Source organism: Schistosoma haematobium, chromosome 4 (assembly GCF_000699445.3).
Source record: "Schistosoma haematobium chromosome 4, whole genome shotgun sequence".
Taxonomy (NCBI): domain Eukaryota; kingdom Metazoa; phylum Platyhelminthes; class Trematoda; order Strigeidida; family Schistosomatidae; genus Schistosoma; species Schistosoma haematobium.
In genome coordinates this window covers 19,334,771-19,358,974 of record NC_067199.1, presented here as the reverse complement: position 1 = coordinate 19,358,974, position 24,204 = coordinate 19,334,771, and the positions used below count along the sequence as shown (strand labels likewise).

Below are 24,204 nucleotides of genomic sequence, written 5' to 3'. Positions count from 1 at the left end.
ACCTTCAGATGTCTATATTTCAAAATTCTATACTTTGGTTAACATGGTATGGAATGCTTTTGCTAAGTATTATACAGTATCAGAGTGATTTTCAGTATCATGAATCATCTTTATTTCTTAATTAAATCAAACATTTCTCAGTACTATTGAGTTTAATAACGCTGATCCATAGATATTTATATGCCCATCTTGCAACATCCCTGTTAACAGGGTGGCAGAAAATTTTGTCCATTTTGAGGAAGTCACGATAGGCTCTTTAGGAAAATGACGCAAACACCACAACATTCTCCAAAACCTGGAGATAGGCCTATCTTTCCGTATTGTTTGTTACTTACTTAAGTGAGCGACCTATCGGTCAGTTGATTAATTCGTTTATTTTAATCGAACTCTTTCTCTCTCGCAGTTTCTATATTTCAAGTTCTGAGAATTCTTACGTCGATAACTGCTCTGTCTATAGTTACTGTTCCCAGCAACCGCACTGCAATGGGACAAACTCATTCACGTGAATCATACGTACGTATCATCAGGACATACCGGCATCTGAAAGACCGTCAAATTGATTAGAATTAGTGCAGCCTAGTGGCTAGACTATCTACATTAGACCTGAAACTGAACCGTAACACCTCAAAGAAATTACTTGGTTTACACTAGCTGGTCTCGTAGATTTTGGATGGCACTTGTTAGTCAAGTGTTTAGTGTGACTGACCATGAAATAATGGTATGTTAAACGCTAATATATTAACGTTCCACTTATCTGTCCTATAAGCTGGGTCAGTTCTTTAAATAATTAAGATTTAGAAATGATTCTGTAGCATTTTTCTATAACATGGGGAATAAGTTTTAGCTTCTAACTCTGTTGATGTAGCATAGTCGATAAACAACTTGATGTTTTTGTTGAAAAGTTACTGGAGTACTTGAAGTCATGTTTGTTGTTAACCGTCAATTTAAAATAACTTTAAGAACTACCTGAGGTATAAGATGACATGGACATATAATTTCACTGTTCTACATATTCAGTTTGTTTCTTAGATACATAAGATTGTTAATTTACGTTTCACATGGGTCAAAAGACACACCTAGATTTCTGATTGGGCTAAATCCAGAGTAGGGTTTCTCATTGGCGCAACTGAAAAATACTCTGATGTCTTCAACGTAATGGGTTTTCTATAACTCATCCGTTTGACTGTTGGACGTAGTCATTTAGTCAGATATAGATTGCCTGGTTGGGGCTCGCGCAATCATTGCAAGTAGTGGTCAGAGGCTTCACGTGATATGGCTGAAAACGGTTTCCAGTGGCACATGTGTGTTTACTTTTTTCCTTCCCTTAGATCCTAAGTCACTAGATTTAAAATCTTTTTACGATTGGACGAATTCCTATTCCTTCTGATAATATATTCTATGTTTAAACTTCCATGATACCAATTATCCTGTTACTATGCTTACTTATTTGGAATTAGTTCTGACAATGTCATGTCTCTTGGATAATATGAAGTGACAGCTTGAATCGAGTTTCACGCTGCGCTTGACTAGCTAAATTTACAGTTCACACTTTTATTTCCTGGCGGAGAGCGATAACCTCAACAACTATGAACGCTTCCGGTGAAGTGGATTAAAGATTAGCAATCTTGCAATAAACATAATGGAGTTTTTGGTTTTTAAATAGTCTGATTGATCTTTAGTATGCGAATGAACTCACATTTTCGCACATTTTTAATGTCTTTCTGGTGTCAAAATTATTAAATATAGTCAAAGAAAAAAGGTCTGAGTCTCGATGAAAAACGGCAAAGAATGTTGGATTTTTTCTACGAGAAAGTAAATGACTTTTCGTTTTGACATACTATTTGATTTAGAAGGACTTTTTTCAACTTAAGGAATTGGAGAGGTTATGCCAGAAAGAAAAGGGTATCAACTCTATGTCTGTAAAAGATGTGTTGATGAGCCTTGTTCATGACGGTTTGGTCGATACTGACAAAATAGGGACCAGTGTTTATTTTTGGGCTTTTCCCAGTAAAGCTGCACAAAAAGCAAGTCACATATAAGTAGCAAACATGTTTAAATTTAGCTTAGAAACAACATAGAAAAAGTAATGGAAGATATTCAAAATACACGCAACCAGATTTCTAAGACAACTAAAGCTTTGGACGAAGCTTTGATGAGAAGGAAAGATACAGTAAATATGCATATTGATGAATGTTTGAACACAATATAGGAAGAGCGAAACAGAGTTATAAACAAGCTAACTGAACAAAAGTTGTTGCTTGAATCTCTTAGTGCAGCGCTTCAGAATTTAAAAAAATACGATCCTGACCGCCTGTTAGAGCTAAAACAACAAGAATTGGTGGCTGTTGACTCTGTTAATCGTTGGACGGGTAAGTTATATATATATTCCTTTACTTTAATTAAAGTGATCTCATAACGGAAACGAAAAATAAATAGGTACGCCACTCCAGACATTAATGTATTCGTGTGAATTTCACCTTAGCTGCTAGTCAGTTGTGATTAGCATAGTCGGGGACAATCCCGCGTTAAGCCATGTAAACTTTACAAAGTAAAATTAACATGAATAGTATCAATATTAATTTGTAAAATTTAAAAATTAAAAATCTATGTCGAATAGAAGAGAGGAATCTAAGGAGTTACAAGTATGAATTAGCTTTGAATCTCAAGAGTTAATGGAAGATGAACGGAAAATCCATATAAACCACTGTGACTGATCCCGGCGTTTCTACCTACTTACCACTGTTATCGTGTGGATGTCAACTAGATGGTCTACACCTGACAACAGAACCCAGACCATCAGTGTTTGCTAATAGAGTTAAAATCACTATCTTTCAGAGAATAGCTTGTAATTGTTCCCAAAATTTGATATTCAGGTGTCTAAATCATAAGCCAATGGTCTTGGATTTTCTTCACAAAGCGTCTTAAATAGCTTTCTGTTGTAACGTGTGACTGCAGATCAGATGCGCAGCGAATTATTGACCAGATAAATGACACGTAAAACACGTACGGACGACCTAGAGTCCCGATTGGCCCTGCTTCGCTGTCTAGCCCAGCCAGTTGAGTCCAGAACATAAGTCTCAGCCTCTGAGTTATGAATCGTTATATTTCAAACATACTCTGTTTATATACCAATCAACCATACCACATCGTACCACAAAATAGAAAACAACACTTGTACAATATTTAACAAGTGAAATAAATATTGACCAATAGGGAATGTCCATTTAAAGTCCAAGGACACCATTAGACTTAACATGATAATTATTGGTATATTTTTCCGAATATCCTAACACTTTCATAGGGGTTAGGAATAACATTGTTCGTCCTTGTTAATGTTGTGACTGAATGCAGTTTAGAGTACGTTACACCTATATACTTATTTTCTTCACATCCACTGGGTTCGCTTTAACAATAGTTGTGTAAAAGTCATGTTTGTAGAAAAAAGGCAGCAAACAACGAAACTTACTTTACTGTGTTGCTTGTTACTGATCAAGCATGGAATTTTAACCTAAATTAGCGTTATTTATTTACCATTTTATCTGCAGATAATATATTTATCATCAAGTCATGGTTAAATAACAAATTTTCTCTTGATGAAGCTACATTTTGTCGCCAGTTTGAAATACCTGAAAATTTTGACTATATCTCTTGAATGTTCCATGTATATTATAGATTTCCTTAACAATAGATATTCTTTTATTTAATAATGACGGGATTAAATTAATCAAATAATAATTATTATTTTGCCCGATAGGAAGCTGGAAACTGTATTTTATCCTTGGAGTTTCATGTTCCCAGCTACAATGAATGTCGAAACCAAATGTTAAAAGTGCATCCACCTAAGAAATTACAAAGACTGATAGGGATTGTATAAATTGATATTTTTAACAATGAGTACTGGAGTGCTCTCTATAACCTGCTGTGAGCACCCAAACTGATTGCTAAGGCCCTCGATTGTCGGACATTAGCTCAATCAGCTACAACATAGGACATTGCACGTCGTGGTAATCGGTGTTCAGGCATACGTAACACGTGGCCCAACCATCTCAGTCGATGAAGATTAACAACCTCATCAACTGATTTACCATCATTTCCTAATATCCTGCGTCTAACCTCACTATTACTTACGCGGTGATCCCAGCAATATTTCTAAGGCATCTGTGGTCAAATACTAGTAGCTTACGAGTATCTTCAACTCTTAATGGCCATGTATCGCTGCCGTAAATTAAAACAGAACGGACTGCCGCGCAGTATACTCGTCCTTTTATTGATAGACGGACATTTCGCCTTCGCTATAGGTGACGTAAGTTGACAAATGCCAAACGTGCTTTTCGAATCCGTGCTGAAGTTTCGTCAGACATCAACCCATTAGGGCTGATCAGACTCCCATGATAAGTGAAAGTGTCAACGCGTTGGACTACTTCACTCCCTATCCTTAGTTCAGGTGATGACGCAGGTCAGTCCTGAAGCAAAAGCAGTCCAATTATCAGCTGTAACTAATCCGTTACTGAGCCATAATGTTTTTGTTTCTCGACAACCTGTACCACTGCACTCAAACCATTCAAAATTTTGGTAAGTATCGTTAGCGTGTTGGAATAGGTCAAACTATTGAAGTTGTTACATTAAAAACCCTGCTGTACAAGCTACCTCGGTGAATCCATATAAAATACACGGGGTAAGTGGATATCCTGAATACATGAGTGGAGTGGTATCATGTGAACCTTTATATCTTAAATAAACTGTCCAGAACGCACACAAATGGAGAAAGCTTATACTTTAAGCTATGTTGTGAGGACCAAACAGAATAAAGAACAGGTTAGAAACATCCGCAGTGTCTGACGCGGTTAAACTGACCTTCAGCATGTCTTCCCAAAAGTCCACAAAAACTTAATTTCCGACAGCTTTATTTGCAAACAAATCGCACCGGCTGTTTAACTGTTCGTATGGTCTACTTCCCTTGTAAAACAAAGGATGTGCGCTGAGTTAGATTAATACTGTAGATAGAGATCATTGGGATTACGCTGACAGTTCACGTTTGTGGCTATCTCGGTTGGTAACAACACTTCCAGGAGTACAAGCAATAATATCCTGGAAATCAGGAGAGACAGCCGTGCTGCACCTCGAATTCCACACATTAACTCCGAAAAATAAAATAACGCAGATATTTAGACTCCTTGAATTTTACTTACAAAATTTCATAAGGAATAGTTCTAGCCAAATCCTGGGGTAAAACCGGGTAAAAACGAACAAGCCCTTTTGTGGTCTGATGATTCAGTTACGTATTAGTAAGAGAACAAAAACAGTTGCGCCTAGAAAATATTCCTTATTTTACTTTGTGTATCTAAATTAACTTCCCGGTGCAATTGCATGAGACGGACCAATTTTCGTCTAACGATTTATGCGACAGAGCAACTGTACTCACACAAGTAACTGATATGATTAAGGTCAGATTGAGAAGCAATGCAAACGATTAACATTTTTACATCCGTCTATCTGAATAAAAAAATGATAGGGTATTTACTGAAATTAAAGCGAAGAATTAAAACGTAAATGATGTTGAAATAAGAGTCTTAACATATTTTTATCAATTTTAAGTTATCTCAAGTGGTGGCCAATGTCCTTTTATTAAAATGCATGGTATCCTTTAATCAGCTAGTAACTAATTACCGACTAATTTGGCATTGCACAACACCGATTAGTGTGGGGTTATAACATATATATTTTCAAAACTCATGGTTTGCAGTTCCAAGGAAAATCCAGTATTAGATATTAACTCTCAATTAGTATGCAACGTTAAAATACGAAATTCCACAGAAAGTTGAGCATTATTTATCATATATCTTAATTTGAATGCTGAATAAAGTTTTTTGCTTCATTGAAAAATTATACAAGTAACAGAAATAGAGCGAAAAAGATCACGTCAGTGCACAAAGTTCACTAGCTCTAGTTAAATCGAATCATACAGAGAAACGAGTAGAACATAATATTCAACATAGGGAAGATTAAACCGAGTGAGGGCTTTTAATCACAAAATGAGTGTCTTTTGTAAACACTAGGAGAAATTTATGCTACACAAATAAGGAACAGGTGGAAAAATAGAAATGAACATGCCGATTAAATATAGAGATATGATGCTTTTTCTTCACAAAAGTAAATAACTGATCAAGAACATGTATGGAGAAAGAAACAACCATGAATCAAATAGCAGGATTTAGTTTGTATACCTGATGTAAGAAATCAGAGTAACGTTTTGATTTGACTGAAAATTTTTGTTTGCTAATAAGTAGAAGTAAATAGCTATCAGATGCAACTGGACGGAGTCAAGTGAGAAAAGTGAACTACAGTCACACTAAATAGTTACTAATGCAGTATACGCATATGGGAATGTGTTAGTACTGATAAGCATCAGACTAAACTTTATGACTTCTTTTCATGATCATTCACAGAAATCAGAGAACGCAAGAAAAAATGTGTATTTCTGAGAAAGGGTAACTTCTTGAAAAATTACTGACACTGATGAGAATGACCTTGAATTATTCGAATACGATTACAAATCTAAGTGTGTGCATACCAATCTTGAATATTGATAATACTCAATATATTATAACTGTTGTAAGAGTATAAGAATAATTCCGTGTCTGTAACACGGAAACAAATAATATCTATCACGATTAGTTTAGTTATTCACTGGCAAGAAAAAAAAGAATTAAAAATAATAGTACGGCGAATATGTATATCCCCTTTTTCTGCACTTATGAAGATTAGTAGATCTTCGGGCACATTGACCAATCATGAATTAATTTGTGCTCCCAGTATTTCCCAGTAAATATATACGTTTCTTTGTTTGTAAATTGATCGAATTCTTTTGTAAACCACAATGGTTTATGCTGGCTATCAACAATATCGACTGGAAAAATGAAATTAATGAATAATCATTAGTAACATGACATTTATTACACGAAGCAGGATATGTTAATTTAGTAATAGAACTCAATAGACAAGTGCAAATTTGTTTACTTGGCCTTAAGTCACAACTGTGTGTGTATTCGGACCTGCAACCCAAAAAAGGAATATATTACAGGAGATAATTCTCAGTTTGAACACCACTAACTGATAGGATACATACATGATCAAGGCATTATTTAGCGAAATATCATTGTTCTTTACAGAGTAAGGAAAACATCCCTTGTCTAAACTTGTAAATGTGTAGTGAAGACGCTTTATAAGTGATTGCTTATTCAACAAAGAAACCTAATGTGTAACTTAAAACTCACCATATCACACTACTTGTATATTTGACGTTACAAACTGTTACGTAACTGCGCAAGTTATTTTGAATATTCTGAATACTTCTAAAAATCTTATTTTCCCCATGTTTTGTGTTCCAAAGTGTAGTCAAAAACGAAACTATTCTTCAGTGCATATATGCAGAAATGACGAGTAATCAAGCGGTGATAATGATAATGGAATTTATACAAAAAACATAAATGGTATTCACATGCCTAGACTCTAAATAAAAAAACAACAATAATATTAGATATATAAAAGAGCAACAAGAAACCCACTAACTCTTGAGAACTTACGCAAGTTACTAGCAGACGGACTTGATTGACTGTTATATTGTTCAGAAACAGAGCTTTCAGATTTACTGTGTGTGTCGCTCGTTTCGTCCTGTTTGCTAGAAGCAAGTGACTGGGCGGCTAATTCGGCAGCCATTTGACGTCTCCGTTGGCGCTGTAGTTCTTCAAGTTCTACTTTCGCCCTGTTAGCTTCATCCCAACGACCGGCTTCCATAAGACGTTGATCAGGACGCAGACGAGAGTCAGTAGGGCATACATCCTCATCAGGTTCGTTCAGCTGCAATGCTAAACGCGTGAAACAATACATTCGTTCTGCATCAGGTGGTAAAGGATTACTTTGCCACAGAACACGTGCAGGCCCAGTTTCCAATACTGGTTTTCCATTACGTGAATGTCTAGTGCTCACTACAGGTGCATACTCGAGTGAATCATCCCATGTACCATTTAAAACATACCGTACATCACCAGACTTGTCAAGTACAGCACCTGTAACCTAGAACAAAGCGAAAACCATTTAAAAAAAGATATTAGAAATCAAACACCTAAGCTTCGAAATTTTAAGTAGAATGATAATGACTAATTTTTATCAAATTTTCTCTGGTATAAATATGCCATAAGCGTTGCTGATATAAAATATGACAGTACGAAAATTCTGTCGTCAGCCACTGTTGAGGAATCATTGGTACATTTTCGAGAATGGATGTCCTTAAATGGAAGCACAAACTATAAAACTAGAAGACTTTTCACGAGATAACGAGGTGATTTACAGGATATAAGTAAAATACTTAATCACAGTGACTTATTTAGATCGCTTTGAAAACTGGTGGACGAAACAACTAAACAGTGAGCACACGTTGTTAAACACTGGTCTTTTAGGTCGAAATACAGCAGCTGATATTTATGTGCTTTATTTATTTATTTGAACACATAAATATTGGTACAAAGGGGCACCAGATATACATGCGCCACACAATAATAATGAAAATGTGAAGATATAGAGAATGAAAGTTGCGTATAAGATAAAAGAAGTACAATAATGAACAGAAATTAGCGTATGACAGTGAAATAACAATAATGGTAGAAACAGTTTAGTTAGTAGAAACATAACCAGGAAGAATTCCTTCAATTAAAAAATTTACGTTCATTTTTATGAAGTAAAAGAAAGTTACAGCAGGATCGCCACTGGCCTCTATTCTCAGTTATGTCTGATAACATTCCCAGCCAGTATTGCAATATCTTTAGGACTCCAACCACGGTGTGGTGAAGGACAAATAGAAGCCAGTCATATATACCTTTCTTTCATACCACGACACCATGTCATACACTGACCACCTCTCCGCTTTTCCCAACCAGTCCCAGCGTCGGCAAATAGTGCACAACGTGGAATTCTCTGGGACGACATTCGTAGAATATGTCCAGGCCACCGAAGTCGATGTTTCAAGATGGTGACACCAATTGGATTATCGTCTCTGCGCCCGAACACACGATGCCATACCTCTGCATTACTAATATGGTGTTGCCACTGGATGTCAGCAATCCTTCGGAGACAACGATGACCAAACACAGAGTCGTCTAACATCCTCAACTCGGAGAGGTCAGGGTTCACAAACATAGAGCAGAACTGCTCTCACCGACGCGTTGTAGATCCGACCTTTTACAGCCAGACTGACATCACGAAGGCGTCAAAGATGGCCCAGATTAGCATAAACCGCTCTGGCTTTCACTATACGTGCACTGGTCTCATCACTCACGCCACCATCAGCACTTATGCAGCTACCTAGATACACGAACTTCTTAACTGCTTCTACCCGCTCACTGTCCAGGGTGAGTGCAGGATCACGGTCCTGCCAGTCTCTCTTGTGCATAGACGCCTGACCTGAGCATTCAAGTCTCCGGCTAGTACTACAATATCTGTCGAACGCACTTTCTGGAGAACTGTTGGCTGGTAGTAAAACTCATTCTTGTTCGCATCGGGGCGATGATGACGAAAAGACATTGTTTCTTACACCGATTTCTTCTCACATTGATGGAATTTTCTAACCTAACAGCACATAAACGACTGTTTATGGGGATTTAATCAATTAATACTGTCTCAGCTCGAGTGCGACGTCAACGCCAGCAAAACCGGACGAAGATGCCACAGGGTCCCCAGATAAACGCAAATAAAATAAGTTTTTCGAAGCGACAGATGAAGAGCGAATTTGTAGTATTTCACTAGAGTCTTGAATACGGGTCTCGGATAAACAACAGACGTCGATATTAAGACTTTTTAAAGACATGGCCAACCCTATTTGTTGTTCGATCTGAGTTAGTGTGTGAACATTGAAGGACGCCAGTTTGTATGGTATACGTGGTTTCAGAAAGACTGCTTCAATATTCGTAGTCGGTGGTAGCATTAAACTTCCAACCAGTTGGTGACTTGAATTCGTTTAGATAGGACAGGGTTTCTACCATAGGCGGCCTTTTGTATAAGTTGAAAAATAAAATACGCAAAATGAGAATAAAGGGAAGTACATACGTGACGTAGTATAAAAGAAATAAAAACGATTGTTATCAAATGATTGTGAATGGGATCTGTCTGAATGCGAATTGAAGCGAGAATAATTTTTCCAGTAGTAGCCCTAGTACGGACGAGGGTGAGGACAGGTAGCTTTCACATGGCCACGTGCATACAACCACTGCCAGTGAAGTCCTACCCACTACCTTCTCGTGGCGGGGGTCTTGTTTACTAAATTGAGAGGACGAAAACCGAATGTTCGTCGCTTTAATGGGGTTGGTGAGCACGGAGGGTCCACTTAAGAGAGTTGGAAAACCCTGATTCCAAACCAATGGTGCACATGGGCTACAGGATCCTGAGGGAACAAATGGCGTATGAACAAACAGTTGGTCATCGGCTACTATGGGACTGCGTTTCTTGACGTTGCTCCACTGCCTTGTGGATTAGACTTTTAGGTCAAAGGCTCCGGGTATGGCCCTTTAAGAAAACCATCTGCTTCGGTCTAGGCACCCGCGCAATATCACAGCCTTCATACGAACCAAATGATGATGTTTATGTGCAACAATCAGTGTGTGATATGATACAATCTGGAATGTCATTTGTCACAATTATCTAACAAAAGTTCAAGAATTATCCTTCATCCAAAATTTAGTAGCGAATGAACATCAGATTTTGACTTGATATTATTTAAAATGCCTATAACTATTTCTCAAATATCTTAGTATTATCCTATTTTATGAAATTCATTTGAATATCAGATATTAAAATAATTTCTAGATTGGAACCCAGTTATAACTATTGATCTACTCAGAATAAAAAAGACAATTGGAAAACAACTCACCCGACGTGGTTTCTCATTAGAAAAATATGAATAAGGTTTGTAAGAGAGATGACACTTTTCACCTGTATTATGATTTATAATATCCATTTCACCACTATTATCAATCCATAAGCGTCCAACAATGATATTATGAACAGTTAGTGGAATTTTATGCCATGTATAATGATGACCTGTTCGACGAAATACTAAATGGCATGTACCAACTGGATTAATCTGTAAGTATTTGCCACGGAATTTAGTTGTCATAGAAAAATCAAACCAACAATACCAAGCATTGCTTTCACAATGTAAAGCACATGCTGGTGGATGATGACTGACCTGTATACAATATATAAGGGAGACAGAATAAATAAGTTACAATATCTTATAAAACAAGTAAATAGATGAAGGAATATATATTATCAACATGGTAACCATTATTTCTATTATCAAGTAAAATTGGTTATATTGTTTGACAAAAAAATTTCATTTAACTTTAATAAATTGATAATATAAAGTAATAAAAAATTAGTCAACCAGATGAATAGGTCTATTTTTTCTGGAGCTGTCACAAGGTGATCTCGGGTGTTAGAGGTATGAAAGCGGTTGTCACTTTACGACTGCCCACATAGTGAAAGAACATTTCTTCTTGAGTTACTGTCTTTAATAGCAGTTGAAGGCTCTTAATTAGACTCCCTAAACTAGTTTGTATTCTAAATGACATAACAGGATATAACCAACAAAGATGAATAAATCCAAAATTGAATTAGTTATCGTTTAGCTAGAAAGATGAAATTTTATTTTAATCTAAATGTAGTCTTAAACTTTGAGAGACTAATGAGTAAACACAGACGTATATTAAAGTGTCCTAAATAGTTTTTTTTCTAAATGAGCGATTTTCCCTATCAGTATCAATGAAGTTCAGATTATCAATGGTCTACAGTATTCAACTGATAAACAAGAAAGCACAGACCACACGAAGAGAAACCGAATCCTAACAGTGATATTGTTATCGCTTCCGCATATTAGACAAGAAGTACCAAAGAAGTACATTAACCTTACAAAGGCTCTCTACTCGAACACAACAGGTCGAGTGAGAGCTTATGGCGAACTGTCATCAGAATTGATTACCTCAAGTGGTGTTCGTCAGGGCTGCCCACTCTCTCTATTCTTGTTTAACTTTGTCGTCGACGTACTTTTAGAGATAACACTTTCCTCGTCTCAATTTCCAGGGGTTGAACTTCTACCGGGAGATCCACTTGTTGACTTAGAATGTGCCGATGACATAGTTCTATTTAGTGAAGATACTGACAAAATGCAGTCTTCTGACCACTTAAAGCAACAATGCAAGTATGTTCAGGATGCGATTCTCCCCCTCGAAATGCAAAATGTTACTTCAGGATTGGGTTGCATTGACACCCGAATTAATGATAAGGAGTGAAGTAGTTGAGCGTGTCGACCGCTTCACTTATCTTGGAAGTTTCATCAGCCCTTGTGGTCTGGTGTGTGACGAAGTCTCAGCACGGATCCAGAAGGCTTGACTAGCTTCTGCCAACTTGCGTCATTTATGATGTAGGCGAGATGTCCGTCTATCAACCAAAGGATGTGTTTACTGCGCAGCAGTTCGTTCCGTCCTACTTTATGACACTGAAACATGACCGGTAAGAGTAGAGGATATACCTAAGTTACTAGTATTCGATCAAAGGTGTCTTCAAAGGATTGCTCGTATATCCTGGGACCATCGAGTAAGTAACACAGTTGTTAGGAAACGGGTACTAGGTAAGGATGGCAAATCAATTGAAGTGGTGTAACTTCATCAGTTGGGATGACTGGGACACGTGTTACGTATGCCCAACCACCGACTACCGCGACATGTGATGTTTTATAGTGTAATAGTAGGTTAGAAGAAAGCAAGGGGCGGCCAGACCAAAACATGGCACAAATCCATAGTCATTGACAAGTGGACTGAGCCATGTTGGTAGGTGTAGACTACCTGGTTGGGGACCACGAGATGATAGCAACCGATGGTTAGAGACCCTGAATGACATGGCTCAAAATCGTTTGCAATGGCGCAGGTGCATCCACTTTTTGCGTTCTCCCAAATTCTCCTTGTCTTTTTCCTCTTTCCAAATTTATTTCACTGGATTATACTCTTTAAATAACATCTCCAAACCCTAATCTTTCGGATTACTGCTTATACTCTTATTACCTCTACCACTACGGGATTTGAATCGACAACTGCATCGCTGTTCTAATGTGGTATGGCAACTCGAACTGATGTACGTGAGTACGAAGTTCTACGTTGTTACTGAATGACTGACAAGATAATATAAGATTTGTAGCTCGTTACAAAAGATTTTATGTATCATGAATGTTTGTCTTTTATAATTGCGGAAAGCTTACATTGCTTTTTAAAAAAGAAGTGTACAGAATAGGTGGTTATCACAACATGACTAATGCTATACTGATAAACATAGATTATGGAAGCATACAAAGTCATAAATTATGTACGGTAATAACAAACAACGGTTCAAATTACTAGTCAATTATATGTTTGTCTGAATGTATAGTTACAAGCACTGACCTAAAACATGTTTGGATTTTGTGAGTGTAGAAATTTTAAAACCGAAGCTATCACAGAAAATACTAACTGGAGCACACAAATTTATAAAAAAGATACGTCTTATGAAATACTCTTTAAAACCAAGGATAGGCAAGTTTCACAAACAACACTAGGACAATCAAGATATATCACTTGAGGTTCATATTTCTTAAATTTTTTAAGAAATAACACAACTTGTGACTTGAACATCATATCGTTCCTTTCTTGACTAAAGTGAATCAACAGAGATTCGTTTTGATGAAGTACGCTGAAGTCAAAAACTTTATTTATCACATGTTCATATAATATAAGAAACGACTAAACTATGTGGCACATAGAAAGAATACTAAAGGAGCAATCATCCATTATTGTTGAATGAGATAAATCATTCCACAAATAGGTATAAACAGTAGCGCGAAAAACTTAGTTGAATTTAAGTGGAACAAAAGTCCCTACTTATATATTTAGAAAACAATCAGAGAAGAAAAATTTCTTTCCACTTAGTTTTTTATTACATCAACATACCAATAAATATATTTAATGACATTATTATCAATAAAATCGATACCAATCAAGCGGTGATGTGTATAAATAACAACATCTCACATTCCAACAGAGTTAACAATGATAATGATAATTACGAAGTAATTAAACGATGGGGCGAATAACTTAATTAATATTCAAATGCATTATTGAATAAAATAAAGGAATTTAAATATGTAGTCATGGCATTGATTTCAAAAGAATACAAGAATCTGTTATAATTAGTAAGCGCATACGACATCTATTGTGAAAGACATACTAACTGCTAATTAAACCACTGGAATATAATATTGCAGTTAGTCATGGATTCGGTACTGGAAAACAGAAATGTATGAAAATTTGAAGAATACCTACGATCTTCACAGTTTACAGTATGTTAAGATTTTTTAGAAAAATATTTAGTAAGCACATAAATACAGAATTAGAAAAAAATGAGATTATTAAACTAAGCGAAAATTATTTCTAGTTTGAAAAAGAATGAAAGACTAAAGCCTAAATACAACTAACTGTCATATCTTATATATACAGCTGATGATGAAAACATGGTTCCAGGGCAAATTTTCAGTTTTAATATCTTGATAACTACAATTTAGCAACAATATATGAGATTCATCCAAAAAAGTAATAAAATGAAAGGAAATCAAGTGAATAAAACAAGTTAAGTAAACTTCCACTTTTTTTGTCTATGTTACTCGATATATTTGCTGAATCCAATTTATTGGTTTACAGAAAGTCAGGTAAATTAATTTCTATTTCGTCGAAATAACGGCAATCACAATCAGAAAATAATTCCACAGACTCAGGTTATCTATGCTTATGAAAGGCTTTTTGAAACAGCCCCATTTCAACCACATGGAATCGGGATTCTTCAAACTAACCAAATAATTGGCATTACATTTTACGCTACTCAACTAGTTATAAACAGATTACAAGAATGAACATGTTTTTAATGATAAAGTTCAATTCGTTATAGGTGCATGAATCATATTGCAAAATTGTATTGTCAAGAAATGAATAGGTTAAATGGAACGAATGAGCACAAGATAGAGAAACATAACAACGACAAGTATGATTACTAAAAAGCTTTTTGGTAGCACATATAAGTGATAAGTCTTGCGGATTTGAACGCTATATTCGTCTCCTAAGCTATTCTGTAACCCCCAAGCTAGAACTATACAGCGACCTGAACACGAGATAGAAGACTAAAAGAATGCGAGAAGTAGTTCACTTCAAGGTTCATTTTATTACAGAAAATATAGGGTTTTTATAATACTTTAAATGTCCTTGGGTCGCTGGAATATTCTGGAATGCTACTAAACATAGTAGCAGTGTAGTAGCCAACCAATCAGCGCCTCGGCATGTGATGTTTCGCTACCTTGATATTTCTGGCCATGACTCCAATTGAACGCTGATTGGACGAAACGCTTCTTAGTGTTTCCTCATGCTTGCTTGTCTTTTGCAAGCAATTTTCTGGATCACCCCAACAATAAGGATACATAATAGTGTGACGTGAAATAACTTAATCCATAAATGATGATGATTCTAGCGTATTCGAACAATTTATACTATCAGATGTTTGCGTTTACTCTTTCTAGGACACACAAAAATGTATATTTAGCCACTGAATTGTATTAACAATAATAGGAATTGATAACACATCGTAATTCATAAGAGTATTACATAAACTTTTATACTACAGTATACAAATTAATGATGCAATTTGAAAGAAGAAATGTTTCTTATAAGTTGTTGCCTTGACATGCTTCTACACTAACATATAAATGTCTCGACAACATAGTATAAAATCGACACAAAATGGATGGCGGTGCATCGATTCAACAATGCCTGTCTCAAGATATTAATCAATATGTAGGGAGAAACTAAATTTAAACCCAAACAGTTTACAAAATCGGTCGATTATTATTAGTTACTTAAGAATAGGAATAGGAATTTAGTAAGATTGAAATTAAACAAAGGAATATAAATGTTTAGTGATCTTTTGTGAAAGTAATCATGTGTATTCTCTTTCGGCTTTTGTTGCGTGTTAGAGACAAATTCCAGAGGCATAGGTTAAGCAAAAAAGGATTCTATAGATAACTTCTAAAGCTAAATTTGTGTAGATGCAGTGACAAGTAACAATTAGATGTGCCACAATAGAGCTTCTTATTGTTTTATCTTATCCTTTGGTTAACCATGAAAGGTGATGTTCAGAATTACAATGATGTATTTTCCTGATTTTATGCTCAACATAACTTGTATTTTTGATCAATTTAATAAGAATATTTAATAAATTAAAGTCGATAATGGATATTTTGTATACATATTCTAATATATGAAATAGAATACTTCTTCATTACTAAGAATTTCTACTTTACATTTCTATAAGCTGATCAGGCATACTGTGTACATAATTTGATAAATGGTTACAGAAACGTGAACAAACTCAAGAAGATTAGAAAGATTACAGATGATTTTTTACATAAATTTCAGGAAACCAAGAAAAAAAAGCGAAAGTATCTGATTTTCTAACTACATTTGATTCTCGCTCGTATAAAACATGTTAAGAAATGTAGCTTATATGAGAAGTACCTGTATTTATTGCTTCAGCTGCATTTGTTAAATGAATTATTTTAGTGTTGTTTTGTTTCCTTATATTTCACCATATCAGAGATCATTGAATCGTGAGGGTTAGTGATAATAATCGGTTGCTCAAAACAAGATAGATGGATCAGAGTGTGTATCTGTGACTAAATGGTTAAAGGCTAGGTGTCACAACCACTAAACCACCTATGCGACGCTTCACACTGACAGGTAATGACTTAATGGACTGAGTATTCTTACAACCCACTCTTCACCAGTCATGAAGCAATATTTTGCATTTAGAAGGAGAAAAACGAATCCTTAACATTGATTGTTACTCAATCCATTAATGGAACTGTCTTTTGTTGGCATCTTCGACAACTACGACTATATCGTAATAAAGATGGGGAAACTAAACAACCCGTAAGAACATCACTTAAGTTTGTAAAATCGGATAACAGTATGCCAAATGCCCTGACTCAATTGACAGTGATTCTAAAGTGAAGAACCCTCAAAGAACAAAAAAATATTAATCTACCGTTACAATACCATGTGATCTAATTTTTTTATAGGAGCAATTTTCGCATCAATCATTCTAAATAAATTATTTCCATGCTACAGTGTTCCAAAGTAAAGTTGGTTTTTACAAAATAAGTTGAAATAGAAATAAAACTGAAAGATTCATAAATAATGTCAAAGCACTGAAATAGCTTATACAAATACAATTTACTATTTTTACGTTACACAGTTTATGAAGGGAAAATGTACCTGCTCAGCAAACGATCTCCAGCCGAAATCATCAGTTCTGTCACACTCATATGTTTCACCCAATAAAGGATTAAATGGTTTGTTAGTACGCACTGCAGTTGTAGCGTAAGCGGATACAGTAAAAGCAGCCACATATGCCATTTGTTCCAATGAGTCTTGACAAGCAGCTGCATGATCTAAGCATGAGGAATACTCGAAATCTTCTGTTAGACGTTGAAGCATTGATAAAGGTTCACTGAAATTGACCTGAGAAATATGCAAAACATTATGTTGTTAAATACAAACATCTATTACGAATATTTTGCTAAAATCATATTTTAAAATAATCATTACGACATATCACTTTATTTAATAGTTTATAGAAGGTATTTTAAAAGTTAAAGATACCAAAATTTAATACATTTTGTGTCAAGTAAATGACTCCTGAAACTTGAATTCACCGAATAACCAAGTCTTTAGTAACGCAATATTATCTATGGTTAACATGATTATTATCATGTCAGCTAATTATTTCTACTATTGTATACTGGAGGATAAAGAGCGAAGATGTTGTACTAGGTAAACAACCTAAAAAACAGCTTTTACAAATTACAGTATCAGGACAATTCAAACACTGCGTATGGTCTGATAATAGGGAGTTGATATCGTAAAAGAAATAAGTTCAACTAATACACTTTTCACAAAAAAGTTAGATCAATAATTTTTTTACTGTATTCAGTGAGTCTTAAACGACTTAAAATGCCCACTATCATAGGCACCCATTCTAACAACGAGGAAATGATTTAAGACGTTTTTTGTAAAAGATAAACTGTGAAGCTACCAGCTACTTGCATGAACCCTGAAGGTTAGCTTACTAAATTCCACGAGAAATACAGAAATATTTAATCCATATGCTATTTGCAAAAGAGATTATTTACTACAATTTCATAAACAGTGTCAGTGGTAATAGTTTGATATATTATAATTGTGATACGGATATGTGAAATTTGACGATAAATCGATTGTTTATTAAGCCTTTAGGAGTGAACACCTTACTGTTCTATGGTGTTTCTTTAAGAAGACGGTTATAATGTTTATAAATGTTTCTCTTGACGTACTGTACAATATAATGTGATCATAATGTATTTGAAAAAATGAACTGATCATTTTCGGATTTCTAGGATGAAATTTAAGGACCGAATAAACTTAAAATGGAATACGTATTTTCTCATCCAGTCACTCAGTTAAATGCAATGAAGAACCACATACATATGAACTTCGATTCAAGTTGATATACTCCATTAACATGGAGAAAAAGTTGTTGGACCAAATCCTAAATTAGCAGAGGTAGGAACAACATTAGTTGTACTAGAGAAGATTAGGCATCGAAGATACAGTTCGAGAATATATAAGTTAGTAAAACAAAAACAATCATGAGGAACTTAAAGGCTTGGAACCTGAAGGAAGACAAAGACGAGCCATGTCATTCAAAGTCTCCAACCATTGGTTATGATAATCACTCTAACACCAACCAAGTAGTCCATACATACTAACATGACTAGATCCAATTGTCAGTAACTTCATAAACAGATGTGATTTTTTGGTCTGGTCGTTCCTAGCCTTCTTTCAGTCTACTACTACTCCAGACAACATAGCCCGTCTAAGTACGCAGTGGCTGGATATACGTAACACACACCCTAACTTCCTTAGTTGATGGAGATCTACTACTCCATCTATCGATTTATCATCTTTGCCCAGGACTCTATTCTTAACTCAGGTATTGCTTACTGGGTGATCCCGAAACACACGATCAGTGCTTCGTAGACATCTGTGTTCAATTACTAGTAACTCTTCTACAAGTAGCCATGTTTTACACCCATAAATTAGAACCGAGCGAACTATTGAGCAGTAAACTCGTTCTTTGATTGGCAAACGGAAATCTTGTGTACGCCACAAAGAGCACAAGTTAGGAAAAGCCAATCGAGCTTTCCGAATTCGTGCCGAGATTTCGTTAGACATCACACCATCAGGACTGACGAGACTTCCAAGACAAATGAAGTGGTTATTACGTTCAACCATTTCACTTACTATAATTGATTCTGGCGCTGACACAAGCCAATCCTGAAGCAACATTTTGCGTTTGGAGGGAGAAAGCTGTATCAGAAACATGATTGCATTGTTGCTCAAGATAGTTAGCAGATTGTACTTTATCAGAGTCATCACTAAAGAGAACTATATCAGATGTGTATTCAAAATCATTTGTTGAATCTTCTGATAGAAGACCAACTATGTGAAATTAAGACGATGAAGGTGTTATCTCTAAAAGAATGTCTATGACAAAATTTTAAAAAATGGTGCAATCATACAAGCCTGAAGACTAGTTGATCATCATCTATGCACCCAAAAAAGGGTTTGAGATCAAGTAAACAGTGAGTTCCGCTTTACATGTTTATAATTAAACCACAGTACGTATTGTTGGATGTTGATTTTCATTTCACAATATTGTTAATTACACTCAATGAACACCAGATATTTATGAGAAAAGAAACCAGATGTTACTACTTTTTAATTTATATAAATAAGACTACATAGTAAGATAATGAAAGCAAAATTAGTGTAATAGAGTTCAGGTAACTTGTCTATTCGTTGAAAGGCTGCAGTTATTAGTTATATCACTTAACTACTAACGAGAGTACGTACGAACAAAACTCATTGGTATACACACGTGCTGCAACTAATATATTATTCATAATTCATACTATTTCACACTAATTGCATAACCGACAGAAATAAAATGTTCATAGATTCTTGGAACAACAAAATGTCATTAAAATAACGTACATAACCAAAAAGTCATTAAAAAACGTAACAATTTACATTTACCAAAATTTCAAGTACTAAGGAAGTTAGGAGAAAATGTCTTAAATATTAAATTAATCAATGTTAAGTTTGACAACAATTTTGATTTGCATTTTTAAATATTCTTTTGTCTATTTCAATCTAAATTAACACTAACTTTTTGATCAAGATCACATAAATTTACTTATACTCATATTAATTCAATTACATGTTAATTATAACATATTCTCAACTGAGTAATTATCAATGAACGCAAGATCGCAATGAAATAATCAATACAAGGGGAAATGCATTGAAAATCAAATAACTAGTAACAACTGAAATTAGAATGAAAGACAATCAATAGAATTTACTCAGAATAATTTAATACAATTAAAATGAATTGAAAGTTGACTTCTGAGTGAAAATCACCTTAACTGACATGAAAAATGAAGAATGATCTTTTTTTTCAACATTTGTATTTGAGAATATCGTGTCTTTAATAATATTCGAATGAAATCTACAATATTTTTTATCTGGTTTTCAATTAGTACCTGTATTCGACTCAAAATCCATTCATTGATTATACCATTCTGTGAATCCTCTGATAATAACATGCAAGCTACTACCTTAAGACATATACTTGATGATAAATAAAGACTATTCTGTGAAGACATTTCTCTTTTTAAAATGCATTTGAACTGTTTGATTTCCAGTCAAATAACAGAGTAGATAGGAATAGAATAATGAATAAATGACATTAGACTGATGAATTCACCATTTCCGAAAGAGCCTGCGAAAATATAATTAAACCCTAAATGCCACTTTCTAGGTTCAATTAAGAAATCTACTAAATAAAGAAGGTGCAGCCATAACAGCTGCAGTTATTACTTGACATTTCGAAAGACAAAGACATCTATTAAATAAATTCCAAAGAAGTAAGCTACAGAAGTCAAGTAAACAAATTAAAACTTACTATAAGCCAATTGCAAAAGTGATATAATGGATATAGACTTGATGGCGATACTATATAAAATTATCTCTATGGTTTATAAATTTTAAACTGTTATCTTTTTCCAATTTTCTTAGTGTTCTTGTAAACCACAGACCTCTCTTAATTATCTCCACTTCACTGATAGTTTATTTCAGATGAAAAGTAACTTTTAATCTACTTATGACATAGTTATTTGAAAATCAGTGTTTATCCAAATGACATATCTTTCAAAGGTCGATCTCTAATCCACTTTGTATGTATTATCAGTTATTTTCGTCCATGTGTTAGCGATTCATCCGTTTCCTATCCTTTGTGCTCTTATATTCCCCAAGATTTGACAGGAATAGAACAGATTAGTATAATGACAGTTCAAGTAAAGAGCTTCTCATTAGGCAATTTTCAGTAACAGAAGGTACCCACAGTAATTAGGGTGAGTAAACAGGGGCTAACGAACAACCGAATGGAATAAATTAAACATAACAACTCGAACACAAACCACACTTAGTATACAGTCTTTTGTAAAAAAAACTGATAAATCCAGACAAAAACAATTCATAAATACAAAGATTAGATGTAGTATTAATGACCCATAAAGGGACACTAATTGACCCTAACAATTCGAATGCTGATTTATCAATAGTTGTTAGAGCAGAATACACAAACAAGGACTGAGTTGAAATGAAGAGTCAGTAGAGCGTATTCGATATACCTAGTGTAAAAGTCCCTATTAATGCTAAGTAACTGCCTAATCATGTGATCAAATGAATTATGCCATATTGCAAGTTAGTGACACAGGACAACATAAAAAGTAATGTAAACTGATAAAAAGACATACACTCACAGGCATCGGGATTTTTGTCAGCTCTTTTCCAATGCAATTTTTCATGATACTCCATAAATTCAAACTTATATTAGGTTTCGGAGGTATAGAAAGTCTTCTAACAATAGGTAGACGTTTTTTAATTACATCCGGTTCTGAATCAGCTTGGTAATGACCACGACTATTAGATTCCCCAGTCGTAGGTATGTCCTGTGTCATTCGACAATCACCAGATGAAACTAAAGTGCCAGCTCGACTATTTATGTATATGTATATATATATATAAATAAAGGATTCAAGAAATATTACAGTGAAAAAAGTGAACACTAACACATGTATGCAGATATTATGATGTTAAGAAAGCAAATGTGGTAAATTTGATTCAAACTTTTTCATAAAACACATACATATTCACCAGCCTATTGAACATGTAAGCTGATTTCATCTTCTTTAAAAAATGTAGTCATATGATCTGTTGCAAAGATCATTTGGTAAGAAATATTATGCACTAACGAAACTGTGCGTTGTTTATGTCAAATAATGATAATAGTGACAAGAATAGTGATCTACTCTACTATATTTATAAGCGAAATGAAAAACATACTGAGAAATATGGTAGTGAAGACAAACAATCGATACAGAATGAAATCAAGTGATATACAATTGCACAAGAATGTACCAAATTCTTTAACATTTATTAAACCGTAATTAAATAAATCCTCGAAAGGCGAAGTAAATTGTGGGTAAATTTTACTTGTGTTTACGGACAAACCACCGATTGTCAACATTTGCATATCGTTAGTATTTTGATGATATTGAGAAATAAACAAACGAACGAACCTATGTGTAAGCAAATGTATTTAATGCAGAAGACCAGAAATGCGAGCATGATTCCATTTGGAATCAATTTAAAAAAAAGGACTATTTTAATGTGTGAAAAGAGAAAATCGGCTTTAAATTGTGACAAAATCGTGAACCGAATTAACTATAAAGGCTATTCGATTAATTTAAACAACTAATGGTCTATATTAACGAATGATATTCATATGATCAAGACATATTAGTAGTAAGTGTAGAAATAACTGTAATTAAAAGAATATTTTATGTCTACAACGACTGTTAACGGTGACCACTATAGACAATACGGGATTAAAGTGATATAATGGGCAAAAAGTAAAACTAATAGTTAGGTCTTGACTTCATTAGTGCATTGTGAGTAGCCTATAACAATGCACGTACCCTAAATCACTTATTTTTCAAACAACATTTACCCACTTTAATTTCATGTTACTATTTTGTATAACGCCATGGTGTTTACGCATAAAAATAACCACTCTCATAAAAGTTGTTATCAGTTCACTTGAAGTCTTGGCATCAATAATTCAATCTCGTGAGCTGTCATTACTCCGCGATATCATCTCAAAACTCACTGCCCATAAATCAGCATTCTGTTCATTTTAAAAACTCACAAGGTCCGCATAAACACAGACTTGAATTCATCACCCAGAACAAATAAATCTAATAAGTATTACTATACATACCATTCCTACTACTAAAATTTTAGCAGAAAAACACGATATCGCAGTAAAATAAATTTAGAGATTACAGCGGTTTTCCCGAAATTTTAATGTCTTCTGTCATTTGATCATGACAAAATTGGTTTCCGGGGTTTTTGTTTTCACGAATTGTTTTAAACCAAATTAAATTAAGAACAGTGATGAATTAATGTACTGCCGAACAGTTTAAGGCATAAAACAATACAGTACAAACATGAACCTTAAGTAGGATTTCAGTCAGTCAGCTACAACGTAGGACCAGGCACATATATGCATCGGTCCAAGTTGCCATACCTCATTAACACAACAAGATGGACACCGGATTTAGCAGGAAAGACTAAAAGATAATATTTAGAAGTAGAAAAGAACATAATTTATTCCTATTTCTTGGAAAAAAAACAAATTTATTTTGTATTTCGCGTTTATCTCCAAGGCATGTATAAAACTAGGGTCTAAACTACACTATTATAGCTTATCAGGAATTAAAAATAGACTTGGGTTCAATAAATAAATGAATAAATCTACAGAGAAAATATTCTGTCAAAGTAACTAAAACAAGATTAAAAAGAATTAATAAGATCCTATGAAGACTATAAAATTGACAAGCTTAACCTCCAGACACTCTCT

General features: G+C 34.6%; 2 protein-coding genes across 3 annotated transcripts in view; one reads left to right on the top strand and one right to left on the bottom strand.

The window, feature by feature from the left end:
• Positions 1-1,788: 1,788 nt before the first annotated feature.
• On the top strand, positions 1,789-3,652 carry MND1 (Meiotic nuclear division protein 1; the record flags this gene model as incomplete). The annotated part of the gene is made up of 5 exons (XM_012940945.3): positions 1,789-1,812; positions 1,851-2,024; positions 2,063-2,170; positions 2,210-2,369; positions 3,546-3,652. The coding sequence occupies 5 exons, from the start codon at positions 1,789-1,791 to the stop codon at positions 3,650-3,652; spliced, it is 573 nt and encodes a 190-aa protein (XP_012796399.3).
• Positions 3,653-5,703: 2,051 nt separating this feature from the next.
• The window catches only part of MS3_00007587 (uncharacterized protein), a 42,170-nt gene continuing 23,669 nt past the window's right edge, over positions 5,704-24,204 (bottom strand). The window contains exons 6-10 of one of the 2 annotated variants that reach the window (XM_051215893.1): positions 22,043-22,277; positions 17,391-17,636; positions 10,919-11,236; positions 7,584-8,073; positions 5,704-6,907 (exon numbers count right to left, since the gene is read on the bottom strand). In XM_051215893.1, the coding sequence (XP_051066439.1) occupies positions 6,762-6,907; positions 7,584-8,073; positions 10,919-11,236; positions 17,391-17,636; positions 22,043-22,277 (1,435 nt within the window). In that variant the 3' untranslated portion in view covers positions 5,704-6,761. Of the gene's footprint in view, positions 6,908-7,359; positions 7,510-7,583; positions 8,074-10,918; positions 11,237-17,390; positions 17,637-22,042; positions 22,278-24,204 lie in introns of those variants that run through there. The other variant, XM_051215894.1, reaches the window with a different exon arrangement.